This window comes from Trachemys scripta, chromosome 14 (genome assembly GCF_013100865.1).
Source record: "Trachemys scripta elegans isolate TJP31775 chromosome 14, CAS_Tse_1.0, whole genome shotgun sequence".
Taxonomy (NCBI): domain Eukaryota; kingdom Metazoa; phylum Chordata; order Testudines; family Emydidae; genus Trachemys; species Trachemys scripta.
The window spans coordinates 9,396,691-9,412,015 of NC_048311.1; the positions used below are offsets into that span (position 1 = coordinate 9,396,691).

Genomic DNA, 15,325 nt, shown 5'->3' on the forward strand with positions numbered 1-15,325 from the left:
AGAGAAAGTGCATGAGAGCTTGCACATGCGTTCACAACAGCTTGGCTGAGCTCTGGGGTAATTAGCATGAACTATGCTTTAACCTGTATTTCTCTGTGCTGACTAAGGATTTTCAGATTCTGTTGCCGGGTGACTAATAAATAGTACCTTGTTTTGCAAAGGCTGCCTGTGTTGCTGTAATACTCACTGACAGCCCTGCACCATGAAAGGGACAGTACAACTCTCCCACATGAGTCTGACTGGGCTGGATTTGCTGCAGGGAGCCATGGAGAGACAGGGATTGCTGGTGCCAACAGCCCAGTCTTGGAACCTACAAAGCCTGTGGACTGCATGCACCCTTGGGGCCCAGCCCACTAAAGGAGTCACTCCCAGGAGACCTGTTACAGGCTGGGACACAGACCAGACCCTGTGACTCCACAATGACAAGGGCATAGAAGTGTTTTATTTTTTTTGTCTAAATCTGTACATTTCTTGGGGTATCTAAAGAGTATTTGTGTTAAACCTTTGCAAAGCCTGTGTGTTATGTGCATCAATTATCACATAGCCCTGGAGAGAGACACTGTAAACCAGACTGCCCACAAGTTTGGAGCACTGGGAAAAGGTTTGCTGAGGTTATCGTGTGTATTGTGGGGTCAGAACCAGCCAGGATGTGGAGCTGGGTCAGCTGGACCACCAGCTCCACTTATCTAAAGGGGCAATAGGTAGAGTCTGGGCCCACTAAGCATGCCCGAGGGGCCAAAGACTCAGAGACAAACCTTGCTGGATCCTTCCCAGACCAAGGGAAGCTTAAGAGCACATGGTTCCCCATTAGGACCCAAACAGCAGCCTGGTGAGTATCCAGCAGGGGGAACTGTACCAGAGCTGGGACAGAATGTCAGTCTTCAGGCAGTGACTTCCTGCTAAGACTAGCCAAAACCAGGACCCTCTTAGGGCTTCATGACCAACTAAAAAGTATTTCTTCCCTCTCCCCCAACCTCTGCACAACTGACTTGTGTCCTCCTTTGTTGAGTGACTATTTACTGAAAATTAAACTATGCTCAAATTTGCAGACAACTCCAAAATTAAAGGAGGGGAGCAAATGCACAGGAAAACATATCCAAACGGCAAAGAGAGCTGCAAACAGGAGAAGAGGCTGCCCCTCAAACAAAATATTTTGGATTAATGATCGTTTGCCATTATTTTTCACAGCTGAAAGTTTGTCAGTAGAGAGTGAGACCTGAAGTCTTCTCCTTCAGAGAAACTCACAAAGAGTTGCCCTTTTTTTCAAAATAGCCATCATCTCCCGTTATTCTCAGTAGGACGGAGGGCAAACATTGCCTTCAGTTAGGATGTCCTCTTTCAAAATGGTGACTGCCTCCCATTGTTCCCAGTGAGAATGAATCAAAACAGAGCTCAGGGAAGATGGTATGCAGGCTTTTGGGAGGCAGAGAGGAAGCTGTGAGGAGCAGTGGCAGTGCCATATTTCCTGAGGGCAGCTTCTGCTCTCAGTCCCATTGAAAACAACATGAGATGGCAACCATTTTAAAAGACAGTAGGACTTCATGGAATTTGGTAAAACATTTATCAGCACTGCTGAACATTCAATTATGAAGAACAGCAAAAAGTGACCAATAGCCTTAAAATATTTCTCCAAATGTAGTCAACCTCCTTAAAAGCTTATGCACAAAAAGTCTGTTATTCCATTAATAACATCAATAGGGACAAAAAAATATCTTCGCATATGATGCTAAATTTCTAAAAATACCCATTTAATTTTAACTCTAACAATTACTTGTAAATGCTCAGAAAATTAATTATATATTCAAATGGCAAATATTAAGCTTGAAGATGACAGTCTATTTTTCATACACGGAGGCTGAATCCCTGCTTTTAGTACAAAACCAAACTTAACCTTAACTATGAAACTGGAATTGGTGCCTCCGTAATAGACAAAGCAGACAAAGGGCAGGAAGGGAAATCAAAGAACAGCTTGGGGTAATGACTTGGTTAAGATCACACAGGAGGTCAGTGGTGGAGTTGGGAATAGAATGCAGGCCTCTGACTCCTAGGCTGGTGTCCTCGCCACTGGACCATAGTACCTGTCAATCCTTCCCATAGTCCCATGTCTTAGCTGGCCCATGAGTCAGTAACAAAGACCACAGACATACTTGACACCTTTAATACTTTGTGGAGAAGATTTCTAAATTTGTGATTCAGCTGAGAAGCAACTCTGCAGTTATCCAAAAACCTTGAATTCTGTGTCCACTTTCAGCCTAGGCATGACGGAGACTGAGCTATTCTCATTGACTAAACAGAGAGAATAGCTATCCCTGCTAGTTGTTTCAGATCTCTCAGCAGCCATTGATATCACTGTCCATAAGAGTATGGCTGCTCACCTGCAGGCCCTGAGGGAGGAGAGGATCACATTTGAATGCTTCTGTCCTTTCTAGGAGTTCCTAGCAGATGCTGCTGTACAATTGCTCATCCACACTAAGGGCACATATTTACTGGGATCTAGTCTGCCCCTGTTCCTGTTCATTGTGGTACATTGTGGAGGAGACAGTTATACAGGGGCTGTGGTATTATCATTACATGAAGGACACAGTTTGAAAGCCACAGGTTGGTCCATGGAAAGAGGATGGCTGGATAATAATGATAACAAATCTCAAACTGCGCTGTTTGAGGCAGCAAAGTGCTCTTGGTCCATAGCTGCAGTTCCTGTTGTTCTGATACCAGTTTTCAACTGAGAACCGAAAGCTGAAGGCAAACAGCTGTTAGAATATTTATTGTGTGTGTTTGTTCCTTTCTGGTTAAATCACAGTTTTGCAGTGAGTTGGCCAGGATGATCGCATCTCTGAGTTCATGTAAATGTAAAGCCATGTTACAAAGGGGAAGAGAGAGAGAGAAATTGCAACCATCAGACGAATTCCACCCAAAGGATTTCTAGAAAGAACAAAAGACAATGGTGTTATTTCAGATCAAACCCAGCTAGCAACAGAGGGGCCTGGGCTTGAGGTGAGATTCCTCATCACACTGAGGAGCCTGGAGAAAAGCAGTGCTGATGAGCTGCAATCAGCGTGCCACAAAATCTCCCTGGCCGCTGCTGCTATAGGTGGCTTCTTTGAAGCTTTTGTGCCTGCTCCCAAACCCTGCCTTTACTGTGACCGGAGAACGGAGCAGGCAGCAGCACCTATCCAGGAGCCTGCCCACTTGTTCCCCTTCTCTGCTCCTTCCCAACCTGCTCAGCTGTCCCAAGTTCATGTGGCTACATTCCCTTCAACTTTTAGGGATGGACATCAAAGACTCCCTTCCTGCAGCAGCAGCACAGAACTAGACCTCTGTTCAGCAAGTAAGAATCCAGGCAGTGTCAGAGCAATGGAAGGAAGAAAGGCAGGGATTTCAACCCAGAGGCAGAAAGCAGCCAGATTTTCCTAGACTGATAGTTTGGGAGTACTACTTTTTTTTCAGTTTACACATGCAGATTCCCCAGACTATATTTTCACTGGGCATGTACCAAAGTATAATTCTTAGTGACCTGGTGTAAATGAGGCAAACATACATGCTGCACCTCCACTGCTGCATCTTTACTGATGGGGGAATTGACTTCCACAAGGAACAAAGACTGAGTTAAGAGTATTTTTGTGTTTGTTTCTTTTTGAAATAAGGGTATATTTTAGTCCTTAAAGTGAGGTCAAATGGCATGCCCTAACGGCAGGCATACTCTTTGCACCCTTTACTACGCTAGGTCTATGCCTTCCTTGATTTGAGGAACTGCGCTGAGATTTTGTGGTGTGGATAGAGATCACCACACTTGTGCTGAGTCTGGATTTGATTTGATTTGAGCTCATCAGAAAAGCTTATGTAGTAACACACTGTGCCATTTAACTCTTCTCTAGACAAATAACAAAGCACATGGATAGTCTCTATTGCTACTTTCCTTTAAACACTGGCTCCTGGCCTATTACAGAAACTATTTCCTTGCAGTGCATGGCACACAGGTACTGCTCTCTAGAGATAACATCTCTGTAGGGTTCCTGGATCTTTTCTCTTTAGTTCTAATGGAAAGCCCTTAGGCTAAGTCTACACTACCCACCTGAATCGGCGGGTAGAAATCGATCTCTCGGGGATCAAATTATCGCATCTCGTCGGGACGCGACAATCAATCCCCGAATCGACGCTCTTACTCCACCAGCGGAGGTGGGAGTAAGCGCCGTCGACGGGGAGTCGCGGAGGTCGATTTTGCCGCCGTCCTCACAGTAAGTCAGCTCCGATAGGTCGAATTCAGCTACGCTATTCGTGTAGCTGAATTTGCGTATCTTAAATTGACTCCCCCGAAGTGAAGACCTGCCCTTAGCTCTTAAGGCTTTCTGATGGATGAGAGCAGTATTAGTGGGACAGAGCACAAGACAGAGCCCCTACTGGGCATCACACACCACTCTTTTTAGAGCAGTGGTTCTCAACCAGGGATACATGTACACCTGGGGGTACACATAGGTCTGCCAGGGGGTACATCAACTCATCTAGATATCTGCCTAATTTTACCACAGGCTACATAAAAAGCACTAGCAAAGTCAGTACAAACTAAAATTTCATACAATGACTTGTTTATACTGCTCTATATACTAACTATACACTGAAATGTAAGTACAATATTTATATTTCAATGTATTTATTTTATAATTATATGATAAAAAGGAGAAAGTAATCAATTTTTCAGTACTAGTGTGCTGTGACACTTCTGTACTTTTTTGTCTGATTTTGTAAACAAGTAGTTTTTAAGTGAGGTGAAACTTGGGGTACACAAGACAAATCAGGCTCCTGAAAGGGGTACAGTAGTCTGGAAAGGTTGAGAGTCACTGCTCTAGGGTACAAATACTGCCCTTGAGGCGCTCAGAGAAGGAGCAGGAACTGCAGCATGTTGCAGACTGCTCTGGAGTCTAGCAATGCTCATTGAGTAGCTGTTCATTTTTCAACCCCATCTTAAAAGTCAGAGCTGGTACAGTTTTTCCAAACACTGAGGTCTTTGCTTTGATGCTGGGTTAATGCCCAGCACAATTTTGTCATCTCCCTCCCAGGCTCTGTCTTCCTCTCCTCTTAAGATGACTGCAGGCTGCAGAGAATCTGCTTATGCTGATGGCACCGGAGTCGGCCCACTCCTCATTAGGGTCCTTTCTTACATACGTTATGCCCCATTACTAGTGTGCGGAGTGGGAGGCTGGCTGCACTGGGCCAGCTACTAAGCACTCTCCTTGCTCCACCAGGAACTCTCTCACTCAGCAGGGACTCAGAGTAGGTAACACAGGAATTGCTGCCTGCATCTGGCTGCTATGTGCATCCCACCTCAAGGAAACAATCAGACAGCACTCCACTCCAAGGATGTGGGCTGGCAACCTAAACAACAAAGGATATTCCTAGTAGGGTGACAGATAGCAAGTGTGAAAAATCAGGACAGGGGTGGAGATTAATAGGCACCTGTATAAGACAAAGCCCCGAATATCGGGCCTGCCCTTATAAAATCGGGACATCTGGTCACCCTAATTCCCAGTGAAGGCTGCCATACAGCAAATGCCACTGTGTGGAGGTGCTGAAGCACATGCTGAGGTCCAGCAAAGAGGCTCTGCGCAATGGGATAGGCAGATCAAATTATAGTGACATTAAAAGGAAAAAACATTAATACAACAGTAAGGTAACACAATTGAAATAAAGTTAGGGGATACAGAAGTGAAGGTTTCCATAGCAATGACACCTACCTCAGCATAAAGCACTAATCACTGTGCTATCTAGCTACCAACTCAACCCTACTGCATTTTATTAGAAACGTTTAACAAAAAACATATTAAACAAGAAAACACACTGAGTGAGAGGGGGACAGACAAAATGGCACGTGCACTTCAACCAAGTTACTGTTCAGGTTTCTACAGCAACTTTTGCAAAGGGTTTACAATTTAAAGTAAAAAAGTGCATTTACATGGTCTTTTGAGGTTAATTCCCTACACTTGTTTTTGTTTTGTTCATTTGTTTTTTAAACAGAAAACAACAAATGGACATTTCTCAGTTACATGGCCAGAGGCCATGTTATCTCTAGTACAGGGATGGGCAAAATACGGCCTGTGGGCCAGATCCAGACAGTCTAACATTTCTGTCTGGCCTCCTCTGCCCCCTCGCAATCTCTAAGTCTGGGCCGCTAAAAGTCCCACGGCACAGCGGGGCGCTCAGCCAGGCTGCCTGCCTGCCGTAACTCCATGCTGCTGCCAGAAATGCCCGGCTGCTGCTGGCAAGTCTCTGCGTGCCCCTGGCGGAGAGGGCTGGGGGAGAAAAGGAGGTGGCTCTGCGCACTGCCCCCGCCCTGTCCTCACAACTCCCAGGAGCTGTGGGGGCAGTGCTTGCAGGTGCAGGAAGCACATGGAAACCCGCTGCCCCCTTCCCTCCAAGGGGTGCGCAGAGATGTGCCAGCAGCAGCCAGCCACAGCAGGCAGGCAGACAGCCTGCCTAAGCCCTGCTGCGCCGCCTGTGGTAAGCGCCTCCCAGCCAGAATCTTCACCTCGCACTCTCACCCTCCCCACCACCACCACCTCAACCCCAGGTCAGAACCCCCTCCTGCACCCAAACTCCCGCACAGACCCTGCTGCCCCTCCTGCACCCCAATCCCCTGCCCCACCTCAGAGCCCCCTCCTGCACCAAACTCCCTCCCAGAGCGCACACCTCTCACCCTCTCCTGCACCCCAACTCTCTGCATCAGCCCGGAGCTCTCTCCTGCACTCAGACCTTGCACCTCCTCCGTTAATATAGTAGCAATGTGCGGCCCGGGACGACTTACCAAAATTCGTGGAACGGCCCCCTTACGTAACGTATTGCCCACCCCTGCTCTAGTACCTATCAAAATCTTTACCAAACTGCACACTTATATAGGGAGCAGGAACCAATAAGCCACAGGCTGACAAGTGCCCTGTAGCTGCTGGGCAAAGCTGTGCATGGCTACAGTTGTGGTCCAAGACGCATTTTAAGTGTGTACCTGGAGAGCAGCATTTTCATGTGCTAATTGAAATAAAGTTTATATGAAATTTATACAATTAAACTGTCAAAATGCTGTACAAATAATCAAAACAGTATTTTTCCAACCTATCAGGGGTACACGCTCCTCGACAAGGTTTTTGACATTTCAAGAGCCCAGTACTGAAGAGTCTTGCTCACATGAGTCCTCTCTACTCAGAAGCAGTCACATGGTCCCATAAGACTTATAGAATTATTTTTATTCATTTATTTTTGAATTGCCTATTTGGAAAAACTGGTGGTCAGAATTGGGGGGGGGGGGATTGATCTTCATATAACAACAGCTGAACAACATTTGCTCATTTTCAAAACAAAACAAAAAAAAATCACCTTGGGAATTAAAAAAAACCTCAGACCATTTTGGCTTAACTTCACTTATCAAAAAGTTCTGGGATCATGTAAACAATGTTCTAATGGAAACACTTTTGCCACCTTGGTTTTTGCAGTTACTGCCTGCACCCACTATAACACTATGGTACCTGTATACAAGACATACAGTCTCTTTTTATGAAGAAACATCCCCATCTTCAGATTCTGCAAGAGGAGCACAAGGTTTCCTTCAAGTTGTCCGAAGGACAAGGCTTGCCTCACCCTTCTTCCCTTTTGCTTTACGCTGCTTATGACCAGCAGACCTTGTCCTTCCAGAAACCCAAATGAACATGGTGCTGTGCCAAAGTCTGAGCAGGATTTAGACAATAATATGCAGCAAGGCAGCACACAGCCAAAATCACCTATGGATAGGAAATGGCTAGCTGTAGTATATACCCTTTTACTATCACTAACCACGAATATACAAATAGCTTAAAGACTTACTTTGCTGAATTGCGGCAAAGATTCATCCATATTGTAATAATCACCAGACCAAACAACTCTCTATACAAAATAAATAAATAAATGAAAAAAAATCAGAATACAATGTGCACAAGTATTTGCTTACACAAAGGACAAATTCTCTGCAGAGAAGGGTAGGCATGCAAGCTTCCCCTAAGGGGAAGTAGATTTACTACTAAAGCAGGATCTGAGCTAACAGAAATCTGAATGAAATTCCTACCCCTCACTCCACATGCACACAACCAATTTACAGAATCTGCAGAGATTTCTGCTTCTGTTTTCTATTAGACTCCTTTTAATTCTAAATAGAATGATATGATAGCTGAATATGTACAAACTCACACCACGGCCGTTGAACCAAAATTTTTACAGAAATACAGATAAACCTGTAAACTGCACCTCAGGGTGTCCATTTAAACAGCAACATAAGACACCATCACTTTTAACTTGTACACAAGCAAGCACCTTGCTTACTCAAACACACAAAGGAATATCTGAGTCTCTGCCTAGTGGGAGTTTGCCTCCTTCACTTTCAACCCCTTTTCCCCCAGGCTTGACAGCAGTGGGGATTGTGCCATCAAGTCTCCAACAGCTTGACAGTATTCCAGCCCAGACAAGCAAGTACATGGTACCATCCAAACAAAATTCAGGGGATACAAATTGATTTTTTTTTCGAATTTTTTTTAACGTTTTCTATTTTGTTATTTAAATTATAATTTTTTTTTCTTATTAAAAATAAACCAGTTTAAAATGAAATCTGAATTTAATACAAAATATGCTAAGGCCTAAACTACTTATATATTTGAACATTTAAATAAACAATAAATATACTGAGTCCATGAGCCTCTATGAATTAAAGGCTTCTTTTCTATATAGAGAAAGATGTTTTGCCCCGAGTCTAACTTTTGAGGTCAAGCTTTATAAATATGGCACAATAGTTCAGCCTAAGTGATTTAGGAGACTCTCTCACTTTCAAGAGACTTAGGTGAGAGGAGGAATTTAAGTTCCAGTCACTTTTCAAATATGCTTGTGTAAAACTTTCCCGGGCTGACCTGAAATAATCCATTTAATTCACGGATCACAGTTAATCCCTTTGTTTAATAAATCGTTTAGTTGTGAATGTGAAGCATGTTTTGATATGGGAAGTTTATTTATCCAAAACATTTAGGTTTGTTTTAATAAAAAATACATTTCATATGCTGTTGTATGTGTTTAATTAAATTCCTGTTACCATCCTAATGAAGTTAACTTTTTGCTCATGATTTGTTTAACTATCTAGTAAATAAGTAATATATCATTTGCCCTTTTCTGACATACTAAAATGTATGGTTAATAAGAATTTGAAAATATTAAGCTATATAATTGTTTACATAAATGTATATAGTTATAGTGCACCCTCTCAGGTAGCAAAGAGATGTACCAAATCTAGTGTAAAGGCTCTATTTAGTTGTAAATCAACACGTTGTAATGGTTATATCAACCAATGAAAGTGCACCTTTCTTCAGCAAATAACTGAAGTGCAAATGGAAAAGTTTATCAAAACTGATGATTTAAATCACTTTATTTACATCAATCCACCCTGAACACAATAATGAAAACTTACCCAATTCCCGCCTCTAAAGCTCTGGAGTCAGAACACAGGGGACTTCCAAGGTGCACAGTGCCAGTCTTGCGAGTTTTGAAAGCCAGAACCGACCCCTACCCTATCCCCATCTGTGACTGACCAAAGCAAAGAGAACAGGGGATTCAGCCAAGCTGCAACCTGTGCTCACTGGCCCCTTCTTCAACGGTTTGTCCAACATACTGCTGGACTAGCAACCCCCAGGCTGAGTTCCTTACTAGCCTGACTCCCTTCTTTTTAGGGCCAACTCACTCACTACAGCAACCAAAAACTGAAGCTTGGTATGCCTGGGAGTGAGCTGCCAGAAGGACAATCTGCTTCATGCATGGGCTGTATGGATTAGGACAGAACAGATGCATTACTCACCTTCCTTCCTCTTCATGCAAGATGTTACTTTTTGCATAAGCGAACAAAGAGCACCCCAAGGCAATGGTCCCAACTAAACAAGCAGCAGAATGCAGATCCGACAGGCTCCTCCAGACAACATTATCTGGGGAAGAACAGACTGGAGCTACTAAATGTGTATGAACATACTACATGAAGTACATCCCAAGTCTTCCAGACTGTAAAGAAGCTGTGTGAAAATGGACCCTTCGACAAGCACTAGGAAGGAGGGATGCAGGAGCATCTGCTGCAATACTAGGCAGGACTTGCTCTTTTATATATCCAGGTGTTTGGAATGGTGAAGGAATTCTGGTCTAGAAATACTGTTGACAAATGCAAGCTCTGGGTGGATTTCAGATTCTGAGTTCCTGGGAAACATCTCCTTGGCAGCTCCACAGCTATGAAGACCATCACAGATCCTCCCTAGGAAACAGAAACATGCTCCACTGTTCGATGGCTTCAGAAAAGGCCATGGAGAATTACAAACTGAAGCCTCCACATAGCAAGGAGCATGACTTCCTGACACCCTATGCCCACTATCAGGCTCTTGGCAGTGACATCAGGGTGCTCCCCAAAATTCTAGGGCATGAGCTGTCCCTGTCTCAAGCAAGGAAAATATTCCAGGAAAGATTAGAAGGGGCCCGGACACAGGCTCTTGTGGCTTACAGGTCCATACTGGAAGGCTATGGGAGGCAGAGGTAAGTGAATAATAAATGGTTCTCTGGCTGACCTCTATAACAACAAGTCAACAAATGGAAAACCAAAAGGCTTAACAAACAAAATCTCTTCAGGGCTGAACCCTCATTACAGGCTCCCAGTATAGAAGAGAGCTGTGTATGACTTTTTTTACTTTGCAATACGTCTACATAGAAGGCTGATGGTTCTGTTGAACTGGCTGCAGCTCAGGGCGTTTCACAGCCCTGATGTGAAATGCTTCTTACTGATTTGGCAATATCAAGATAAAAATAATTAGGAAAAACAAATGTCCTTAAAATGTACAAGTATGCTGAAAAGAAACTTTAGGCTATCTAAACCCAAAGAATCTGGAAAAATTATTTCCCTTTCCAACACTCCTGTTTGTTTACATTTGGCATTTATCTCAGTTTGGGCCCTGAAAATAGACTTTCAATTTCATTTTCAGGCTCACACGCACTAGCAAAATGCTGCAATGTTGAGGTTGCAAATGCTGCAGAGCAAGGTTTATTTATGAGCAGTGACTGTTACACTTTTATTTAACAAAGCCAGCATTTTAGGAAGCAGAGTTGATGCAGCATGTTACAGAAGAGACACTGTGCCCTCTCATGGAGGCTTTACTTTGTTTTTGTTGGAATTTTCCTTAATTCAAAATAATACTCATTCAGTGTATAGGGTTGTCATTTAGCATACAGAAAATAATTTTTCAAAATTCTTTCCAATGAGAGAAAAAAAATCAAGGAAACACTGCTAGTGATCTTAGATTGTATAAATCTTACTTTTATTTTCTGGGCCAAATTTGGCCTTACAGGGTCCCTGTAAATACAGCCGCACCAGTCTCAGCCAGCAGATAACATTCCCCAGTGACTATACAATCTTAGAACTCCTACCATGCCATATTATAACCACTAAGAATACAACACTGCTGTATGTGCACCTTGTGTGGTAATCACAGTATTTGGTAATTATACTTTTATCTCTTCAGAACACTGTACAGACATTAACCCTCAGCCCTCCTAGAAGACAGGTAAGAATGATGCCAATTTTACAGCTGGGGAAACAGAGAGAAGTTCAGTGACTTGCCAATGGGAGTGGCAGAGCCAAAAACTAAAACATGGAAGTTTCTGTCTCCCAATCTCATGCTCAGCCCAATAGATCACCATTCTGTACTAGAACCAGACTGTTGCAGCATGGGTGCAGTAATAAGGATGTGTCGGAGTGAGGAATTTATGCAGAGACAATAGACTAAATACATTTCCAGGACGTCCACCTGCAAACAGGAAAGCAGTCACCATCACTCCTGCGAATGGGCACCTCACTACCTGCAGTCGTGGACAGCTGAGCACACTTCCATGCAGCCCTGGGTTTGCATCCTACCACGACAAAAAATTAAAACCAATCTCTTTGGTGTGAAGATCTGACCAGCGAGTCCATTTAGAATGCCAATATCATACCTGTAATTGATGGATTAAGGCCAACAAGCAGTGTAAGGACAGCAGGTACAACGTAGACCACCTGTTAGTGAGACATTGCAAGTCCACTCTGTAGCATGAGAAGGCAGAGCACAGAGAAGCAGCCACATCCCATCCAAATCATTTACACAATGCAGCAGAGCAGATGATCTGGAGCGATTACAATACAGAGAGGTGATGTGGAGCCCCGAGGTACTCAGGTCAGGAGGTATGAGCCCCAGGGAAGTAGGAGAAGAGATAGTTGGTGCCTGCCCTAGACAAAGATGGCCGGGGGTGGGGGTAAGCAAAGTGGAATAAAAAACCCTGGAAGTACCATGCAGTTAATGAAACTTGAGTAACCTGTCCACCGCCTCCCCACACCCAGGGCACTATTCAGAAGGAAGATGATGGTCCCAAAAGGTGTCATTTTAAAAATCTGCTTATTTTATCAAGGATGAGGATTTAAAGCTCATCCAAAGCAGGCTTCAGGTTTACTTGCTCCAGGCAGAATTACAGAACCCAATCAGATGGTTTGAAGTCACCCACATGTTGTGAACTTGTGCGCCACAGGTCAGGCCAAAGCTAGAAGAGCTGTTGTAAACCTTTCAGAAGGGGGTTGTAACAGAAAAGAGGGCAGAAGTTCAACAAAGGCGAATTTAGGATTCTCTCCTATAAAATGCTCCAGATTCTTCAGCAGCTAGGAAAGTCTGTAGTCATACTCACTATCCACAGTCCTGCATCAGGGTCATTTATCTGGAATAACAAAGAGGTCAGAATGAGCACTCAGACAAGATCTTACAGGCTTTCACCTAGTGTTAGGATTCTCAAACCTGTATTTGTCCTCCCAGTTCAATCAAGAATAAAAAGTACTCTATTAAAAGGATCCTCCTGGTTCAGATTTCTCTTATTTTGGAGAGGAGAGTTGGTTAGAGCCAGCATGTGTGCATAGGCACCCTGCACTGCTCTTATCATCATCTGGATGCACGTAATAGAGAATCCAAAGATCAAAATTTTGTTGTGCAGGGGAAGCACATTTTCCCCAACTATGCCAACTGTCACCAGTTTAAACAGAATTATGTGTGACAGTTTCTTCTTGATAACACCTAAGAATAAGAGCAGGGGGCAGCTTTCAATGCTAACACTAGGGTAAAACTGCCAATCTGAGCCAGCTGGAGTTTGGACTCAGTCAAGGAAGATTGTACTTTGGATTCAGTACTATCTTGCAAATAAAGAGACCTGGGCTCTGTTCCCAACTGTACTTGGTGGGTGACGGTGCCCTTGAGCAAGTCACTTCCCCTCTCTGTGCCTCAATTGCTCCATCTGTAAAACACATCACCTCTTCAGAGACTTTTAATTTTCCATAATATTATATTTTGGTCAAAGATTTTCTAGATTTGCCTAAGGAAACTCTCCCCTGAGAGTCATACTTTCTCAGGTCCCTCTGGCTTGGAGGCCCAGTCATCACAAATGCCACAGTGCACACACACTTTTTTCTTGTGCCAAAGTGGCACAATGGGGTTCAATTACAGTTCAGGATTTATTTTACTTACCCATTTAAAAAAAAAAAAAAAAGACTGATGGCAAATAAAACATTTACCAAACAGTCAATAAAATGTCAGGACAATCAGGAGCAAGCACTTTCCAAAGTACCCAATCAGATCTAGGACAATGATTAGCAAAACTGTATGTTTTTCATGTGTGAAAGTCTGAGCAATTTAAAATGCCATTTTACTTTTTTTTGGTGGGGGGGCTGTTTGGTGTTCTATAATGTAATTTAAATGAAAATCCCGGATTATAACTGGAATGCAGGGTATTAGTTACCAAGTGTTTGTAACTTAACTTTCATGTGTTTAGGAACTGCTGAATAGTTATTGTGACTTTTTTCTACATTATAGTTTAAATAAATTACCAAAACAATTGAAAGTAGTGTAATTATATTGCATTGTTTTGACAAAATGTGCAGAATTCTGCAGAATTTTTAATTTTTTGGTGCAAAATTTTTAATTTTTAGTGCAGAATCCCTCCAGGAGTAAATCCTGCCACGTATCTCCACCCTCCATACGTGGAGTCATTGGCACATTAAGGGTGCTCCACGGTTCTACTGCCTGGTGAACTGGGAAAGCCAACTCGATGTCACAGGGGAGCTGTACATGTCAGTCATGAGGATGGGTTAAACCATTTCTGTTGTACTGGGAGAAGTGGGATGGAGAAGAGCCGGGCTTCGACAAACCACCTATGGTATCCAGCAAACCCAGCTCCTCTCCAGCATGCTTCTCCACATCTCACATCAGTTGGAGGTTGAGTAGGATGGGTGGAGATAGGGCAGCAGGCTGACTCTGTGGTTGTGCATAGTCCTGTTACCTAGCCCAGCTCCTCAGCTTTAATACACAATCTGATGCAAAATGTAGGTCCAGTTTGCCATAGAGTCCATGGAGCCTTGCTTATGGCTTGGCTGAGGTATAGCGAAGTAACTTATCTATTTTGTCCACCCTGGGCAATCTGATTAAAGTCCGTCTAGATTTAACCTGCATTATGTACACACAGGCTATGGTGGTGGATTCCAGTCCCTGAATAACTGTATTTCCTCCTTTTCAATTTCCTTGTCTATTTCAAGTCCCATTTTATGCTGTAATAACAGTAGGTTTCTCCAGCATTAAATTATTTTTCTTTATGTAATATTTATTAATTACCAATTTTCCTATGTTCCCTCTTCAGTCCTGCATATAGCCAGGTTTGATAAAATACTGTCCTCTTTCCTTCTGATTTTATCACTGGAATATACATAAATTTCCTCTCATCTGACTTTCCTCGTATGAATTGCTCCACCTAATTAAAGGGAATGACAATCCCAAAGAGAACTGCTCCCCTATAAAACTACACTTCCACTAAACCCCTTGAGGGGCCCAGGAAGCCCCACTCCACCATGAACAGCCCCACACTGGCAGTGTATGATGGCAGGGTTAAGCCATGACAAAGGTTCTCTCTTATGACAGATGAAAGCTACATCACTTCTTGATGACATTCTCACAACATCTGGCCACAATGGGCTGCAGCAACTAACTACACAGCCAAAACCACAGGACCTCTGACTACATGCAGGTTTCAGAGTAACAGCCGTGTTAGTCTGTATCCGCAAAAAGAAGAACAGGAGTACTTGTGGCACCTTAGAGACTAACAAATTTATTAGAGCATAAGCTAAATTTGTTAGTCTCTAAGGTGCCACAAGTACTCCTGTTCTTCTTTTTGCGGATACAGACTAACACGGCTGTTACTCTGAAACCTGCATGTAGTCAGAGGTCCTGTGGTTTTGGCTGTG

At 43.4% G+C, this 15,325-nt stretch overlaps 1 protein-coding gene across 2 annotated transcripts in view; it reads right to left on the reverse strand.

Annotated features, from left to right (window-relative positions):
• Window positions 1-420: 420 nt before the first annotated feature.
• TMEM220 (transmembrane protein 220) overlaps window positions 421-15,325 on the reverse strand; it is a 20,212-nt gene continuing 5,307 nt past the window's right edge. Inside the window, exons 2-7 of one of the 2 annotated variants that reach the window (XM_034789640.1) lie at window positions 12,733-12,762; window positions 12,013-12,073; window positions 11,881-11,931; window positions 9,848-9,971; window positions 7,843-7,902; window positions 421-2,922 (exon numbers count right to left, since the gene is read on the reverse strand). In XM_034789640.1, coding sequence (XP_034645531.1) covers window positions 2,790-2,922; window positions 7,843-7,902; window positions 9,848-9,971; window positions 11,881-11,931; window positions 12,013-12,073; window positions 12,733-12,762 — 459 coding nt within the window. In that variant the 3' untranslated portion in view covers window positions 421-2,789. The remainder of the gene's footprint in view (window positions 2,923-7,842; window positions 7,903-9,847; window positions 9,972-11,880; window positions 11,932-12,012; window positions 12,074-12,732; window positions 12,763-15,325) is intronic. The other variant, XM_034789641.1, reaches the window with a different exon arrangement.